The sequence below is a fragment of the Psittacula echo genome, assembly GCF_963264785.1.
Source record: "Psittacula echo genome assembly, chromosome: 2".
In the NCBI taxonomy this organism is placed as follows: Eukaryota; Metazoa; Chordata; class Aves; order Psittaciformes; family Psittacidae; genus Psittacula; species Psittacula echo.
Window position 1 is genome coordinate 120,136,762 of NC_137737.1, and position 19,094 is coordinate 120,155,855.

The 19,094-nt window shown below is 37.5% G+C and overlaps 1 protein-coding gene across 1 annotated transcript in view; it reads left to right on the plus strand.

Annotated features, from left to right (window-relative positions):
- The window catches only part of RP1 (RP1 axonemal microtubule associated), a gene marked incomplete at both ends in the record, with an annotated part of 187,407 nt that overhangs the window by 65,020 nt on the left and 103,293 nt on the right, over window positions 1–19,094 (plus strand). Inside the window, 3 exons of the mRNA XM_080609709.1 lie at window positions 3,712–3,875; window positions 16,645–16,881; window positions 18,964–19,015. Coding sequence (XP_080465835.1) covers window positions 3,712–3,875; window positions 16,645–16,881; window positions 18,964–19,015 — 453 coding nt within the window. The remainder of the gene's footprint in view (window positions 1–3,711; window positions 3,876–16,644; window positions 16,882–18,963; window positions 19,016–19,094) is intronic.

Below are 19,094 nucleotides of genomic sequence, written 5' to 3' on the forward strand. Positions count from 1 at the left end.
ACAGAAATCCTTCTTTACATAGTTCAAATCAGTCTGATTCGTCCTTTCTGTATCTACAGTTGGATCTCTGTGCAGTGTCATTTAAACTATGCTTGTCTGATTGTGCAGTAAAAGTTGCAGCAGATAAAAATTTCCCCATAAGCCTAACAAAAAATTACAAAGAGTAGAAGTAAACTAAGTGTATATCCAACTGACTTATCTTCAGAGAAGATTGGCTTTGTCTTGCAGTGAACATTTTGTTCACAGCACTCTCATCTTGATCCTGTGAGAGAAATGTCTTTGTGCTGTCCAGAAAAGCTGGTCAGCTTTGTCATTGACAAAACTTACCCTTTGTCAAAACAGACCTGTTTCATGGAAACACGAGGTGGGTTGTTGCGAATATCTCAAAGTTAGGTAGCGGAAAGCATAAACATCAAATAGCCTCTTGTTTCAGGCAATTACCAAAATATGGAACAGTGGCAAAGAGACTTGAATTAATGTATTCCACACCTACAGAGACTGCTTCAATTGAGGTTGTGTAGATGATCTGAGATATTTTTCACCTACTTTTTTCCCATGAGTCATTAAGGATCTATTGGTACTCTATCTCATCAGAACAAATTCCAGCATTTTATGCCAAAGAGAATGAAAATGATGTGTTTGCAATACTTACCATTTCTAGTTTCAATTTGAAAGGATGGAGGAATGTAATGAGGATTTCTGGCATCAAAGAGAGAAGAAATTTTAGGATTCTTCTTCCATACTCACAATGTCCTTCAAACACAAAGTCCTGTCTGTTTCCAAAATCCCAAAAAGCCTCAAAGTCAATATAGAGGAGTGCAAACCCAAACTTCTTTTTATCATGTTTTTGTGGAAGTTTGATTCTTTTTTTAACCTTGAGAATTGTGCTTCTGTGCAAAATAGTTTCCTGACAGTACACCTCTCCTTTGGAAGTGGGAGTTGAGCTAGCTAGAATATACAGTCTGAAGAGAGCCAACTGTGTTGTTTCAATATTGCATTGCTTAGTGAAAGAGAAACTTGGAGAGGATAATAGAATATAAAAGGCCATCAAAACCAGAGTCACAATAAATCAGAAAAAGAACAAGTCTAACAAAGAATACATTTTGCCTGCTTGGAAATGAATATTTGTTTCTGAATGACTTGACTTTTTCAGAGGAGGAGTGCATTATATTTCACCCTTTGCCCACTCCATTTTTCACAAGCACTTGTAAATTGGCTTGTCATTATTTTCTGGCAAAATGGTCCAAAGGAACTTTGTCTTTAAGGAATTAATATTATACTGTTTGAAAACAGAAGAGGCTGACTTTTTTGATAAATGACCTCTTCCATGGGGCAGGGAGCCCCTGCCTTAGCTCTTTGTTTCTGCCTTCAGTGTGTAGAGACTTTTCACATTCTAATTGATATTGGTCCTTTTGTAGCCTGATGCTGTGGTACTTTTGTCAAGAAAGTGGATCTACAGAGAAAGCGGTGAGGATATACATTTTCAAAGGCACAAAAGAGTTTATTACAAGCTGGAGTCTGATCATTTCTAATGGAAATTAAAGATTTAAAGTCCACCCACTCACCATGTAAAGTGACATTTTTCACTAGACCACATTGTCTTACTACTCTTATTGTCAAAAATCCCTCCCTTATGTCCTACCTAAATCTACCCTCTCAGTTTAAAACCATTCCTCCTTATCCTATCAGTATAGGTCTTGGTAAAAAAGTATTTGCCTTTTTCATAAACTTCCTCTAAATGTTGAAAGGTTTCAAGAAGGTCTCCCTGGACCCTTCTCTTCTCAATGGTGGATAGCACCCTTTCTTCATAGGGGAGGTGCTCCATCCCTCTGATCATTTTTGTGACCATCCTCTGGACCTCCTCCAACAGGTCCATGTCTGTTTTGTACTGGAGTCCCCATCACTTGGCACAGTAATCCAGGTAGGATCTCACAAGAGTAGAGTACAAGGGGAGAATCATCTCCCTCAACCTGCCAGGTTTGATTGAAAAAACCAAATGAGAGGTTGCTGTTTTCTGAATTCCCAGCTGTGTATTTATGTGTATTTTAAAGTTTATCACCTTCCGAAACCAGGTGTCAGCCAGACCTCAAAAATTTGGAAAACTGGAGATAAAACTTCCTGCTCGAGTACAGTCTTTCTTGGGCAAATTACTGAGAGATAATGGGGCGAGGCCAAGATAAATACTTCTGTCAGACAACAGATTTAATTCTTGCAGGTGTTACCAGACAGGTTTCTATTGACAAAACTGCAGTTTACAGTTGTTGTGGTTTAAGCCCAGCAAGTAACTCAGAACCAAGAAGCTACTCTCTCACTCCCCACCCTTTCCTTCCCCAGCTCCCGGAGGGATGGGGAGAAGAATCAAAAGAATATAACTCCTATGGGTTGAGATAAGAACAATCCAGTAACTAAGGTATAACATAAACCATTACTGCTACCACCAATAATAATAATAAGGGAAATAACAAGGGAAGAGAATACAACCGCTCACCACCTGCCAACTAATACCCAGCCCGACCTGAGCAGTAATCTAGCCCTTCCGGGTAACTGCCCCCAGTTTATATACTGGGTTCTCTCAGTTACATCCTGGGCATGACATGATGTGGTATGGAATGCCTCTTTGGCTAGTTTGGGTAAGGTGTCCTGTCTCTGCTTCCTCCCAGCTTCCCCTCCTCCCCCGCAAATCACGAGACTGAGAAAGTCCGTGATTGGAGTAAACCTTACTTTGCAATAGCTAAAAACATCGGTATTATCAGCATTGTTCCCAGGCTGAAAGTCAAAACCACAGCACTGCACCAGCTACTGAGAAGGAGAAAAATTACTGCTATAGCTGAACCCAGGACAACAGTGTGGCATTTATTTATAAGATGACTGTGGGCTGGTATTTCATTTGTCATTTGCCTTCCACAGAATGAATCTCAGTCACTAAGTGGAGCTTGTTTCATACAGGCAAAAGCTGCAATCAAAAAAGGGGTGGAGAGTGTGCAATCCCATCTTTTCAGATATAGAAATTATGTATTGTTCTTTCTTTAAATAAGATTTGTATTAAGCTGCTTGCAGATATTTAAATAACTTGTGTACATTGTATGGGAGAAGAGATGACATTTCAGTGTCAGGGAAGTTTTATATAAAATGATTTTCTAATGAGTTGTCATCTAGTGTCAGAATTTTCTCCAAAACCTTTTTTTTTTCATGCTAATCTCAATGTCATACCTCCATCCAGGCAAACAGAGCTCTTGTTGATGTGACACATCAACATAAAATGAGACGAAATTGTACTTAATTGGGATGCATTAATGCTTTTTCTTGTTGTATTTCTTGGTTATATATATTATCATGATCCTAATTCTGAAGGTTAGGCTTTTTCCGTGATGACCCACAGGGTTATCACTAGAAATCTCAGCAGGCTGTGTTTATATATCCAGCTTTAGTACACTGCAAACCTCCTAAGTCTTTAAAGTTACACAACTTGCCCAAGATGAGTTTGAATGATGTAGTATTTCACCAACATTCTGCTGCCTCTCCCAGCGCCGTTACCTTTTAGCCAGGGGTGTTGGAACTAGGTGATCTTAATGTCCTTTCCAACCCTAACCACTTTTTGATAGTAGTTACGGTCCCTGGGCTAAACTATGCTTTTATTTATATCTTTCAAGTAAACTGCTACATATCACTAACAGTTATGAAAGCATTTTTATTTTATTTTTCACTTTACAGAAGAAGACTGGAAGATTACTGTAGTCACTGGGGATTTTGAAACAGCTGGCACAACAGCTACAGTATCCCTTTACGCTTATGGAGAAAACAGAGCTTCTGGTCCTATTATATTGGGATCTGGGAAACACCAGCTGTTTAATCCCAACAGTGAAGATATATTTAAGGTATAGTATGGCTGTTATATAAACACTGGAGAATGAAAAGCATATGCAAAATAGCTTTTCTCAAAACTGGATAATAAGAGTAATGAAAAGCACTCAAAACAATATGTAAGGATCATTGTTTCTGAGGGAAAGGCTGACTTTTAGGACAGAAAGATTTGAATCAGCAGATGCATTCATAACTGCATCAAGCAGACCTGCCTCTCTCAGAATCTGCTTCATACCTGCCTTGCCTTTACTTGATGTGCTAGTTTTAACTAGATGTTCATTTGCAGAGGTAGAAAAAAGGGTTTTTGACTGTTCTTTGCATTGATGTAGTAAGAAAGAGAGTCCTGGCTACGGCTTGTGTTGCATATCTGTCTTTGGAAGTGTCCAGTGTAAGTTCCTCCATGGGTTTCCTCAGACTTCTACTGAAGAACACTGTCATGTGAACCTTTTCTTGGAGAAAGTAAGAAGGAAGGAGTGGGGGACACACACTGGCTAATAATTAGAGTCAAATCACACTGAGTAGGTTAACTCAAGTGATTTAGGCTAGTGGTGTCCTATTTCTCCAAGCAAATGGAGGGATTTCTCTATTCTTCAGAGAAACCTCTGAGAGGTGCTTCAGAAGCATGATATTTCCCAGGGGTTTTCTAAGTTCCTATAAGTCCTACAATTTCTTCCAATTCCTGTAGTTCCTCAGAAGTGTACCAATTGTTAAATCTGTGATATGTCCTTTAGGTTGAAATAAGTTATGCATAATAAGCAGATGTTGGGGAATCAGTGACAGATGGGACAGGAAGTTTCTCTGATTTATTTGTTTATTTAATTAATTAATTAAATTTTTTGTTTTCCACTTTGAAGTACAAATATGTAAAAGTTTTTGAAGAGGCAAGTCAGTGGTGGTCTTTCACTTACATTTATTTAAATTGAAAGTAACTTGGCTAAAGTTTTCAGATAATGCTGCTTTAAGATTAACTTATATATCAAAACAGGAAGGTGAAATCAGTATTTATCTGAAGACTAAATTTAAGTATTACTTTTCAAATCATTCTGGCACCAGGAAGATGGTGCCAGACTCTTTTCAGTGGTGCCCAGTGACAGGACAAGGAGCAATGGCAATAAACTAAAACACAGAAAGTTTCACCTCAACATGAGGAAGAACTTCTTTATGTTGAAGGTGGCAGAACACTGGAACAGGTGCCCAAGGAGAGCTCTGGAACCTTTCTCTCTGGAGACATTCAAAACCCACCTGGACATATTCCTGTGTAACCTGCTCTAGATGAGCCTGCCTTGACAGGGAGGTTGGACCAGATGATCTTCAGAGGTCTCTTCTAACCCTAATGATCCTGTGATTCTGTGAGATGATAATCCTGGATATTTATTCAGATGGTTAATGGTACCTGATAACAAGTTCTTACTCATTTATTCAGTTAATTGAGGGAAGTACCATCTCATTTCAGAATCCCTTTGGTCATAGATAGAAGAAATGGCAGAGAAATGGCCCACAAAAAGAGAATGAGACAAAACTGGACTGGATTATCTTAATAAAAATAAAGAATGCTAGTCTGATAAAAAGTACAGTTAACTGTATAGTAACTTAGATATCTAAAGTAAATAATTAATATTCAATATGTTCAAATAATGAAAAAAAGGAAACCTATTAAAACTTGAGTATATCAAATGGTATTGGTGCTCCTCTATATACTACTGAGATTTTGTTGCTCATCTAGAACTTGATTTTGACGTTGCTTGCATTACTGTGTACAGCCAGCATAAATCCGTTAACTTCAGCTGTCTGTGATGAAGGCTGGTGTAATGCAGGTAGAATGTAATAAGGCTTTTGCCCTTGGAGATTTCCATATGTTGGTTTCACATGAAATTCACTGAAGATAATTTACAGTTGTGTGATGGGAAGACTTCTTGTTTCTGACTGGGGTCTTGGGTTCTAGGTTCTTACAAGATAGTTGTGTGTAAACTGCATTATATTTGCCCTTGTGGCTTAGAAAGTTTTTTTACCAGATGGGAAGGTCAGGGAATGGGAAAGAAATTTAAATTTGATGAATTTCCCTTTCCGCTCTGTAATTGTTCCTGTGTGTTCAAAGAAAATACTTCTAGGCTATGATTTTCTGCTTCTGTTACTATTCAGACATAGTTTTTAGGGAATAATTTTTCTGGTGAGAGTCATTCTTCCTCCAATAGAGGGGTATCAATCTACCATAAGTTACAGCTTTCATCACAACTGTGATCTGTTTCCTACACTTCCTCTGGTGTCATCACAGTCCCTAAGTATTTCTCAGTATTTAAAAAATACTGATTTCAGCAGTATGTTGCTGAAGACACTGAAACTTTAATTATGCTATAAATTATATTCTCCAGAGTCCTGTATTCTGCATCATAATTCTCTGAAACATGGCAAATTCTCTCTTATGACTGTACACACGGTTTGATAAAGAAATTATTTTTGTAAGTATTCTTTTAATGTTTGGTCATGCCATATATTCCATTCTGTGTCAAAGAGAACTAGGCAGAAGACTCTAAGCCTATTATCTTCTGTAAAAGCGAGCCACAATCTTTAAATTTTTATTACTTTAATACAGAATAATTCTGTGTCTTCGGGTACAAGTTCTGCCCTTCTAGTAATAATAAAGCCAGTAAAAACACTGACTGGTTCGGTAGATCTGCTTTCAAAATATTGTATGCAAGCCTTAGTGAGAATGGCAGGACCTAGCACCTCTTTAGCAAGAGCTCTTCCATGCTTGGCTTTATGAGTTTGCTTCATTATTGTCTCTGCAATCTCTTTAGGGCTATGTTGGTCTTACTGATCTCAACACACTGTCAAGTTTATCTTAAATAAAATTATATTGACAGGCTGAGAAAACTAGGGCTGTTCAGCCTGCAGAAGGCTGCGTGGAGACCTCTTGGCATCCTTCCAGTATCTGAAGGAGGCCTACAAGGATGCTGAAGAGGGACTCTTTATCAGGGACTGTAGTGATAGGACAAGTGGTAATGGGTTTAAACTTAAATGGGGGAGATTCAGGTTAGATATAAGGAAGAAGTTCTTTACTGTGACAATGATGAAGCACTGGAATGGGTTGCCCACAGAAGTGGTAAATGCTCTATATCGGACAGTGTTCAAGGCCAGGTTGGACAGAGTCTTTGGTGCCATGGTCTAGCGTGAGGTGTCCCTGCCTTAAAGCCCTTTCCAAACCTAACTATCCTATGATTCTATGATATTAAGCTATTAAGAGTGCTGGATTTTTTCCTAAGAAATGTTCAAAATCATGACTTTAATCTTATATTTTGCAGTTGATGGCTCTTTTTGTATGGAAGATAGTTGTTCCATGTTTGTAAGTGTTTGGAGCGTGCATGGTATTTTAGGATAATTGAAAACTGGAATCCACCCCTAGTGTGAATTTTGCTGCATAAGCCCATTTCTCTAACTTGTAAAGCTGGTGCCATATCCAGTTACACTACTCAAGTTTCTTCATCTGTATAAACAGTTCTTTAAACACTGCCATACTCTATCAGGGCAAAATGCCAGAAAGTATTAGAGGTAGCTGAAAAGCAGAGATCCTACTAATGCAGAGATAATTGATCATAAAACTTAATTAATAGTTTTCCTGTGATGAGATTATATAAATCTCAGCCTTTTTCCTTCCAGTTACATGTACCTTGTTTGTAAGGAGTTGTGTTCATCAAGTGCACCTTATGCTGTATTGCATCACATGCAAGAAGTTTACCTGTTTTTTTTCATTTTGGTTTCTTCATGTTTAAATAAAATGATCAGTCATTTGAAATAATCTATGCATTAATAATTGAAACTCTTACCTTTAAAATTGGCCCTACTGTAAGGATCTGTTATGTTTCATTGTGCATCTTTCTCTCCTGTACCCTGGATCCATATTCATTCTTTCATCAGTCAAAACAGAGGTCTCTAAAGTAAACCAAAATGTTATAAAAATAGGTTGAAACAAATTGATTTTCATGCTTTTCCTCCCATTGTTAAGATAAAAGAGCCTGTAATGAGCTCAGTGAGAATTCTTCTCAAGTGGGAAGATTGCAGAAGTAACAGCAAGCACTAATGTAGCTGTCACCTCTCTTAACCATGGGACTGCCAGTGCCTAAAAGCTGGGCATAGCTTGTGTTCTGCTATTTGCCAGCTGTCTCTGTTTGTCATAACGGCCATTTAGGTTCAGTTGAATAAAACTTGGAGAAACTAAGGCTTTAGTCAGATATGCTTAAGGCAGCATAAACCAGTCATACTTAACTCCACTTGAAAACTGGCTTTAACTCCACTTGAAACTGTCCATCTCTCTGTAAAATATATATGGTAACAACATGAATCTCATTCTGTACTGAGGTAAAAGGAAGAAGTATGTAAAACAATCTTCATCAGCTACAGGCTGTGCACTAAGCAAAATTTATCTTGTTCCAAGAAAACAACAAAGAAGTATCATAAAGAGCTCACAAACAATCTGGGAGGAAAACACAGTTCATCTCATCTTCAAGAAATGCGAGTGAGTGAACATGGTGCTGCTTGTTCAGTAATTCTGCAGTATGGAGTACTGTAATATTGTGTGTATATATATGTACATACATTTTTCCTTTTTAAGGTAGTTTCTTGAGAGAACTTTACGCACTCAATTTCAGGTTTAATCTTTCAGCCACATATCCATACAACATCATTTTTTTTTCTACCTGATGTCAATGCAAATCCAAGATGATTACATATTAAAACCCCCCTGTCTGTCTCTGAGTCACTCCTCTCCTGGGTTACGCTGTCTGTTTAACTCCCTGGTAGCTTTCAGGTGGTTGTTTCTGAAATTCTGCGACAGTAGTTTCCTTTATTAAGAGTCCTGTTAAAAGCTCCTCCAGCTTCCCTTGTCAAGTGCCCAAATCCAGCTTTTATCTTTACTGATTCATGCGCTTATCTTGCCTTACTATCAGCCATTTTCTAGTCTACTCACATTCTTATGTGTCCAGTCATCTCAGTATCTGAGCACTTTTCAGAAGTGGGTGGCATGACTACTGTGTAGTTTATTCTCTCATTCTCACTCTTAAAAAGAATTCTTTTTTTTTGGGGCTTGGTAAAAATCTGTAATGATAGTAGACACTTTATACAGTACAGTCCTTATGCTAAACAAGATGAGATCAATTTATCTTGCATCAAAACAGAAGATGATAGAGTAATAAAGTTTTTGATAGCCCTTACTTTACATGGCCAGCTCTTTGTCAGCCCTTTAACAGTCCTACCTCTTGCAAAAAATATTTTCAATGTACATTATAGGGATTTATTACTACTAATGATGTTGAGTCTGAGTCTCACTCTAGAGATAATTATGTCTATAAGGTGATGACATTGCACTGAGTGCTGCAGAATTACAGAGCAATTGAGGTTAGAAGAGATCACTGAAGATTTACTAGTCCAGTTCATTGCTCAAAGCAGGGCCAGACATAGTAGGTTGCTTAGATCATTATCTAGTCTGGTTTTGAATATCTCCCACTCTACAAACTCTCTGGGTAATCTGTTCCAACATTTGACCACTCTCACCCATAATTTTTCCTCATATATTTAAGTGGAATTTATGGTATTTCAACTCGTGCTCATTACCTCTTGAGAGTCTATTGGACACAACCAAGTCTGGCTCTGTCTGCTTTAGCCCCTCCCATCAGGTATTTATACACATTGATAAGATGCATGTGATGAAAGTTAAGTAAAGATTAAGTTTTCTTGCATGGCCTGACCTTTGTTGAGCTTTCTTACAGCCAATGGTCAGCTGTATTCCAGTTGACATTCTCTGGTAGGCAGTGTTCTAACTCCCCTCCAAAGCACTGCAGTAAGTTTCGAATCCAGTAAAAATACTCCTGGTCTGACTTGGAAAAGTGCAGGTCGCTCAGAAAATCCTCATATATATAAGTGGCTACATTCTTTTAACATGATTTTTTTGCTTACTTTCAAGAACTGACACCCTGATACTGTAAATACTTGGTGCTGGCATGATTTAATTAACTACAGAGTAAAAAAAAAAAGTTCTTCCAGAGCTTTAATATTATTCTTGAAACACTTTCCCTTTTGCTGTACTTGAGCATGGAAAAAACAAGCTGTCTGTTGGCATCATTAACTTAACAGGTAACAACGTGATATTTTCTTTCTCTAATTAACCTGGTAACAGATAATTGCTATCCATTTTAGTAAATAGTGGCACACTGTTAGCCTGTATAGGAAGGTCAAGTGAGTGAGTATTGATATTGGACTAGCTATAGGATGAAAAGAGCTTGAGTGGACTGGAAAAGAAAGTGTTTAAATGTCACTGTGCGCTGAGCAGTACTTATTTATCTAGGTTATTTTTGTGACTGAAACAAATATGAAGTGGGAAAAAAATAATGCTGACTTTTGTGTGGCCTTTAAGCCTACTTCTTATATGTCAATATCCACCTTTTTCATGAGCACCTGTGACATATTCTAATTCTTGAGTTGGTGTGCAGCTGTGCCAAATATCTTGGCCACAGTTAACAAATTGGCTGAATTAAGATATCTGGAAAATGCAAGCATCATGATTGGACCCTGGGTACTTTACTTGTACATTAGTTATGATATTTTTGGCAATGTTTACCAGCTGTGTGCTAACAATTTAAAAGTATCTTGTACTTCCAAGATTTCTCCATTATGTGCAGATGCTGTAGAAGTTAAACTAATGCAGTCAATGGTTTTTCTTTCTCTGGAGAATCAAGCTGCTGCACGTGACTTCTCTGAAATCCTGTTAATGAGGTGGCCTTACATGAAATTAATAACTGCCTGTCAAACATAGCCTCTAGTGGTTGTGTTAGAATTTGGGATTTTGGTGTAGCTGCCTCTGATGTATCGACTTATCTAAATGATTTTTATGCTACTCTGAGTTTATTTCAAAGAGATAGTAGGATAACAGGTATGCAGTGACATTATTTTGCTTATTCTGGTATGTAAAAGAGCAATGGTATCATTACGTGTATTCCTTCCATGCTTTTACCAAAGTATCTTTCCACTGAACAGTCTCTTATTAGTCCAAGGAACTCTTACTTCATTTTTTCACTTAGTTAAACATCTTAAGTACATGAAAAATAGGTCATACTGACTCCACTCATAGGTATGCTAGGGACTGAAAAAAAGTATTTGAATAACTCCTATAGAAACAGAATTAAAATTTAGTCCTTGTATCCTCTTTAGGAAGAACTTCCTGCTGATAAACCTGGATTTCAATTTATGCTAACAGACAAATTGTAAAATATGAGTTTTGTTAAGCTTCAACTTCAAAAAATAAGACTAGGTTTTCGAATGCATGGTTTAATGAGAATGTTCCTATTGCCTTTGGTAAGAAGAGAATTTAGACTTATGTTTTTACAAAAAATAAATAGTAGCAATGAGCAAAGCATATAGTTATATTAATTAGCAGGTTAATATTGTGTAACTGTTTGCAAACATTCAGAATATGGGTGTGGTTGAGGCAAGGCTACCTCTGTTTGAAAATGTGGCCCTTTCAAAATTGGTGGACAATTGTTTTAATAAGAAAATATGGGTGTTGATATTATTGCCTGTAACAGTGAAGAAAAATACTTCGATAGGAATAGAACTACTACTATCATTGTACTCACAATGACATTATTAAGGTTAATAAGTGCTGGCAATCTCTCACAAAAGCTCGAAAGGGAAGGGACCTTGTACAGACCCTGCTTATCATAGGATTTGGTGTGTTGATGCGCCAGAAGGAGTTTCATGGTCAACCACCAAGTGAGCTCTAAATAATGATTCAAGTGTTTTGTAGAACTTTTTGCTGAGTAGAGTGAGAGGCTGGTATTTGTCAGAAGTCTCTCCAGCAGGCAATCCCTAGGAAGATCAGTATAGATGGTGTTTGTGATCTCTAGATTCCTTTACCTCAGTGAGATGTCTGTTTCCAAGGCCTTGTTTGCTACCTCTGGAGGAGTTTAGGTCTTAGGTCTCATCTACATGGCTGTTGTAAGTCACATCAGAATGGCAGCTTCACACCCCCAAACTGGTATATCTTAAATTTTACGACTTTGAATTTCCATCCATGTTCAAACTGTACTACATCCAGATGAAGAATTTACATGGAGAAAGGAACTTTGCAAAACAATTTTAAATATTATTAATAAGCAGGCATTTGAACCTCTGGAATACTTTGGCCATGTGCATTGGTTGAGAAGTGGATGTCTGATGGTTTTGTCAGTGTTCTGTCTCAGAGGCTGGCAAAGGTTAGCCTCAAACTGCTACTCTTGCTGCAACACAATTCAGTGCTCACCAACAGCAATGTGCCTTGAGAAGCAGGACTGGCCAGTCTGAGAGACTATTGTGCTAACTTAGCTGTACGTTGCTAGGACTAGCAAGTTTGTACACAGCAGCATAGACCTATCCCCCTATCCCTGTCTTGTTGTTTAGGAAGTTTGAGTACCTGCTGCATCTAATTACAGTGTAGTGGAGGAATGTCTCTATTTTATTGACCACGTTCTTCAAAAGATTTACAATATATGTTATTCCTCTGTTATTCTGTCTGCACCAGAACTCCCACCAATGGCAACAGAAATTGCTTGATTATATGAGACATTAGGTAACTGTGAGATCACATTATGCTTGAGCAAACCTGCTAGATTTTCAAAGTTAGCTACAGAATTACAATTGACAATTTTTTATCTCTCAATTGAGTTATGGAAAAATAAACATAAAATTCTAGAAAAAAATACAGAATATTGGACTTATGTTTTCTGAGGATCTCAAAACTTATGAAGAGAACTTTGCAGTGTCCCTGAGAGACACTTGTATACAAGTGTTGTCCTTGTATAGTTGAGGAAGTGAAGCAAAGAGGGCATGTGAATGATATAATATTTCTCAGAATGCCTAAAGCAGATCCAGGAATAGAACCTAGTTGTCTGATTTCCATAATGGTGCTTTAGTCCTGGGACCTATCGTTTCTTCTTTGCATGGCCATTTATTGCATTTCTGTCAGAAAGGCTGTTTCCATGTAAAATAGAATGTTACTTTTGCAGCCATAGTGCCAGAATATAGAACAGTTTGACTCAGGTTTTGTAAGCATGTTTTTTATGAGGGCAACAAAGTCAACTTTGCCCTGCAAATTTTTACAGAATGTTCTGGCTGTGAAAGTAGATTTGTAAATGCCAAGTTGTGTTCAAGTCATGCAGAAGTTCAAGGCAATTTAGTCAATATTGGAAAGGAAGGATCAACCTCAAGACAGAGCGTTTATCTCGGCAAAAGAGCATTGTTAGCTCTACTGTGTTATGAGAGTGTTTTCATCTGCATTTCACTGCAAGAACAAAATTTGACATACATTTGGCAGGATTTCGACTGGCAAAAAGTAACGTGTTAGCAAGTCAATACCACTGAGAGACCAATGTGATATCTGATCTGACAGCAAGATGAATTGTTCAACCCCCAAAACTACAAATGGAGACGAAACTAAATTTGTAATTGTATTATATGTCTTCCAGAACATCAAATACAGTTGATCTGCTCTCTGACATAGACACTTCTGCCTTAATTTCCAGCCCAGAATAAACATGATTTTTTTCCCCAAGAACACCCTTTAACAATTAGTCGAAACAGAAGTATTATTAAGCACGTTATTACTTTGGCAGTGTTCTGTGTTTTAAATTATTTTTGAGACCTTTCAGCATCAGAAATACGCCATTACCTGTATGTGCTGCATAGTTTACCATACCAGAAACCTCATCATTTGTGAGTCTAGTAGACAGAGACACTTTATATTCTCCATCCCTGTAGTCAAAAGCAAGCAAACGCATTTGACTTTGGACAAATTCCCACTTAGCACATAGGCATAACTTCCTTAATTTTAAACAGGAATGCTTAGAGATGTTAAACAGGAATTTAGTGAATCTAATTGAACTGCTTGCAACTAGGAACATCTCCTGGAGAAACCTACCAGTCTGGACAGAGTTTTCTGTTCTGTTCTGATGTTTCTTGGAATTCCATTTGATCAAGTTTGATGGATTGCTGTGTTGCTTATCCAGTAACAGGAAGTCTCCGCATGCTGATATGGTGGTGAATGGGTTTCATCATTTCATTCTTCTTCTTTTCCAAATTTCTGTCCTACTGCCTCTGCTAATTTTTGTGAGCAATTCTATCCAGTTATACCGGTGTTCCGCCAAACATCAGCTACAATGTGACAAGTACATTGAGAGACCTAGTTCTGCCCCTCTCCTGTTGGTGAAACACCACAGCTCTGGGGCCCTCAGCACAGTGAAGACATGGATCTGTTGGAGTGAATCCAGAGGAGGGCCACAAAAATAATCAGAGGGATGGAGCACTTTCGCTTTGAGGACAGGCTGTAAGAGTAGGGCTTGTTCAGGATGGAGAAAAGAAGGCTCTGGGGAGACCTTATTGTGACCTTTCAGTATTAAAGGGCTTATAACAAAGATAGGGACAGACCTTTTAGCAGGGCCTGTTGCAACAGGACAAAGGGGAATGGTTTTAAAGTGAAAAGGGGTAGATTTAGACTAGATATAGAGAGGAAATTTTTTGTGAGAATGGTGAAACACTGGCACAGGTTGACCAGAGAGGTAGTAGATGCACTATCTCTGGAAACATGCAAGGCCAGGCTGGACAGGGCTCTGAGCAACCTGACCTAGTTGAAGCTGTCCCTGCTCATTGCAAAAGGGGTGGACTTGATGACCTTTAAATGTTCCTGCCAACATAAACTATTCTATGATTCCATGATACTGTGCTGAAACCTTTTGCAGATTCACCTGGAAACATGTCTCCCATTTTAGACATTTTTATGAAAAAAAAAAAAAAAAAAAAAGGCACTTTAGCCTTTTATGATTTAAAAATAAATGATATTATGATAAAATAAATATAATTAAGAAGGTTATGGCTTCACTTTTCAGCTAAATCATAAGATACCCACCATAGATATACAGGATTTTTTTATCTATAATGTTTCCATTTGCTTGACAGCCAAATGACTGATTAGATGCTTCAGAAGACAAAAGAGGCTTTTTGACAGAATTTCCTGGTCCTGAGAGCCATGGTAATGAATACTGCATGCAAAGATGGCTGTGACACTCCTCTTTCAACAAGGGCTATGCCAGACTTTCATCACGGGCATGAGGTCACAAGGTTGCAATGTTTTATTTACTAAATTGCCCTTCTGCACCACAAATAGCTGCCAGTATCTAAACCTCAGAGGAGCACCACCTTTGTTGTTCACTGATACTATGCTTTATGCAGTTCACAATAAAGAGTGAGAGTTCTAATATATTGCTATATTTATTTGCAAGGCAACCTTAGCAGTCACTTGCCCAATGCAAAGGTCTCTGCTTTGTAGCTGGATGACAGGTTTATTATGGCAAAATAGCCTACATCCTGGCCACATCTGTGGTTAGTTTCACAGAGCATTTTATCTGTTGCTGTAATTCTGCTGTGAGTATTAGCAGTGTATTTTCTATTCATATGGTTTTGTTGCATTAATGTTATAATTATGCCTTCAGTTAGCAACTCTTATTTTAACATACTGTTTTAATATAACCTACTATTTTGGCCATAAGTGTGACTCTATTCATACTTTATACCACTAGCATATGTGTCATGATAACACCGTATGAGACAGAGTTGTGCCAGGCTTGCCTCAGGGATGCAAGGAAATGGTGATCCATTAGGGCAGCAAGACTCTTCTGTAATGGTCTTCGTAACCAAGAAATGTCAGTGTTTGTTACACTAGCCTGTGTCATTGCCTAGGAAAACTTTTCAGCAAAAGAGTGAAAGGGATATGTCTTTAGCGTCTCTGACCATTCCCAGCTCCACAGAACAAAGGAGCATTGCCTGGTAGTCTTCCTTAGCAAAAAAATTTTGAAGGAGAAACTCTGACTCTGGGGCAACCTTATTAATGTTACTTTCCGGAATAGCCACAATGGACCTTTAAACACAACTCTTACTTCATCCTTTTTGTGATTTAGAATTCTGGGACAATGTCGGTGTTGTTGTTTGTCAATCTGTTTTCTGTTTGCTTTTGTTTTGATGCTAAACAGTACAAAATTGGTATAATGGTAAAAGAAAAAATATTCTTTATTCCTTTTTTTCTTTGTGATTTTTTTTTTTCCCATTACCATGAACTTTCAAACACATCACTGCAAATGAAGGTGGTTAACCCTGGTTTTGTGCTTAGGTTCCTGATGTCAGCATTGCTCAAGAAACTTCTGCAGCCCAAAACAAAGTGGCTTTTATTTCAGGGCTGCAGTGATCAATGTTTTATTGTTTAAATTTGCTTCAGTGTAGCATCAGCACTTACAGAAACAGTTAACCCTGACACCAATGCACATAAAAATAGAAGACAAAGAGAGAAGTGGGCCATAGCAGACTCATGAGTGGTAGGAATAGTTAATAGGACTCTGCCGATGGTAACTCTATGGATTGCAAAATATATTATTTCATGCAGCAATGATTGATGGTACTTCAACTTGTTCCATTTGTTGTCACCACAAACTGGATTCTGTCAAGAGATCTAAAACCAGGCTGAATGGTTTGAGGTCTTTAGTCACTTTAAATAATATGGTAGTGAAGTAAATAAAATTACACTTTCATACTACTCCATATACTTTTGCCTTATTGCTCTCAGATTCATTGTATATTAAAGCTTCATTTTCTGAAAAAACCCAACCCATTACTGTAGGTTATGTCATCTGCACATTTAACTTGCATGCCAGGTATAAGAGGGATTGCTAAAAGACATTGTAATTTGTCATTATTTTTTTTTTTTTGTCATTACAGATTAATCTCAGAGGTCTTGGCCAACTATATAAAATCCGCATTGGCCACGACAACACTGGAAATGATCCTGGTTGGTACCTGGATGAAGTCAGACTTAAAAGAGTAGCCCCTTTTTCTGATGAAGAGATATGTCTCCCCATAGAATGCTGGCTTGCAGAAGACAAGGGTGAAGGTGATACATGGAGAGAAGTGACAATAAGAAACTCCACAAAAGAGCTTTTGCCAGGTACATGCTCAGTATTTTAGATCATGTGTTCACTGACCATAGCCTGTGAGTATATGACAGCTTTTTATGTTTCTTCCAGAGCAAACTGCCCAAAAGACAGGGTAACCATGAAACAGTCCCTTACAAGTACTTTCTATTTCAACAGAAGCAGGAAGTGATCATTTTACCCCACTTCTTTCCTCCCCCCAGATCAGAATAATAGCTATGGCTAGGCATCTTCCCCTGATAAAATTCTTGATCTCTCAGAGTGTCTCTAAATCTCTGGCAACTACTACTCTTTAGAGCAAGACATGAGTCAGGAAATTAAGGCATATCAAGGTATATAATGTCATGTGACATACAGTTCCTCTTAGCAAGTTTGATATCATCCTTTCTTGTGCTGCATAAAACATTCTTTACCAGAAATACATGATCTGAATCATCACACACATGTTTTCCAAATCAGACTCAAGTCAGAGCCATTCACATAGAAATTGTTATCTGCAGGGTGGCACTTAGGTACTTCAAAGTTTACCACAGCTTTGACGCAGTTTATTCTTTTCAAGTGAAGCGGGAAATAGCCTATCATAAAACATTATTATTTAAAAAGTCCTGGGCCTCTGTGAAGGAATAAGAAGCCAGTATAATAATTTAGCCTTATGGGTAGAATTCTCTTTACATTAATAGAATAACAACTATGCAGCTGATAGACAACACTGTCTGACAGTGGTAGGTCTTAAATAGATAGGTGCTACCATTCAGGCAAATTGTATTCAAACTGAAGTAGTGAATATTGCAAGGAATCAGTGATTCAACATAAAAAAGGGTCATCATGCATTTAGTGATGATCAAACCATTTCAGATGGAAATATCAAAGAAGTGAAAAACCTTAACTCAAAGGAACATAATTCTCTGAAAAAGACATCAAGACTAGTGTGGATGTTTTAAGGTCAAAGATGACCACTGATCCCTATTACAGAGGCCAGAAGATGCTGAGAAACATGTATGGGCCATCTCACATTTCCTGCAGAGTATTTAGTGACTTGAATAAGGGATGTTAAAAACTGGGACTGATCAGGATGAGCCATGCCCTATGATCATTAATTATTGCATACCACAGTACCATTTACTGTTTCTTACAGTGACATAAATATCTTATATTGGTGCAATAGAAAAATAGTGCAGGAGCCAATTAGTTTGTATGAACGATTAATTCAACATCAATAACTCAAATCTGCATTATGCAGTTTGAAATCTGCATTCACAGAGAAGTACTAGTATTCTGGTAGGTGCACTCCATTTATGTACTTGTACAGGAAGAATCAAGTCAGTTCTGTCAAAGGTTGGGAATGTGTTTAAAGCAGCACATTTATTTACATTTTAGTCATTATATTACTGCATCTTTCCTTGCTTTTACAGGAACATTATCTTTATTAAAATATATCTCTCAAGTTTGTAAGAAAAGAAATATTAGGATTTCAAAATTTCCAGAAATTGTAAGTTTTACGAATTAATTATTGATTTTAAGCACATTTAAATTGAACATCAATATAAATTTAACAAGGCCTCCCAAGGATTTCCTATTTAATTTCTCAAGAACAAGCAAATGAAACACTACCCATTTGGATTTCTCATTTAAAAGCTGATTCTTACGAGTACTGGACAAACCACATCAAGTCACTTTCGCCAGCAGAACAAACGATGTACTAATTACTTGATGATAATTTTATATGATTTAGTAATTTGTATCCTGCACTTTCAATTCTATCTGGTATTTCCTAGTGGTATTAAATTTGCTTAACTATGAAAGTGATGTGATGGAAACTAAACAAAATGAACAAATATAAACTAAACTCAGAAGGCACTAGCTTTTAATTGCTCTTGTTTAACACTTACTTTATTGCTCAACTTCTCTCTTAGAAGAAAGGGTACCTTTTCCTTAGCCTTTTTCTCCCTTTTTCCAGCCAAACTCTACTATGCACCCAATAGGGAACAAAAACCTTAGACTTGAGTTTTTATTCCTTGTCTTTCTTTTTTCTAGCTTCTCTTCTTCAAATCATAAATTATATCCTGCTACACCCTGTTTGTTTTTTTTCTCTGATTCTTTTACCCAGTCTCATGTTTTCCTAGCAGTTCCAGATATTTTTATTTTTGCAAACTTTACAAGTATTGGATTGTTCATTTGTTTCTGTTTTGATTTGATTTCATCCCCTAGTTACGTTGTGATCCACAAAATGAAAGAAAA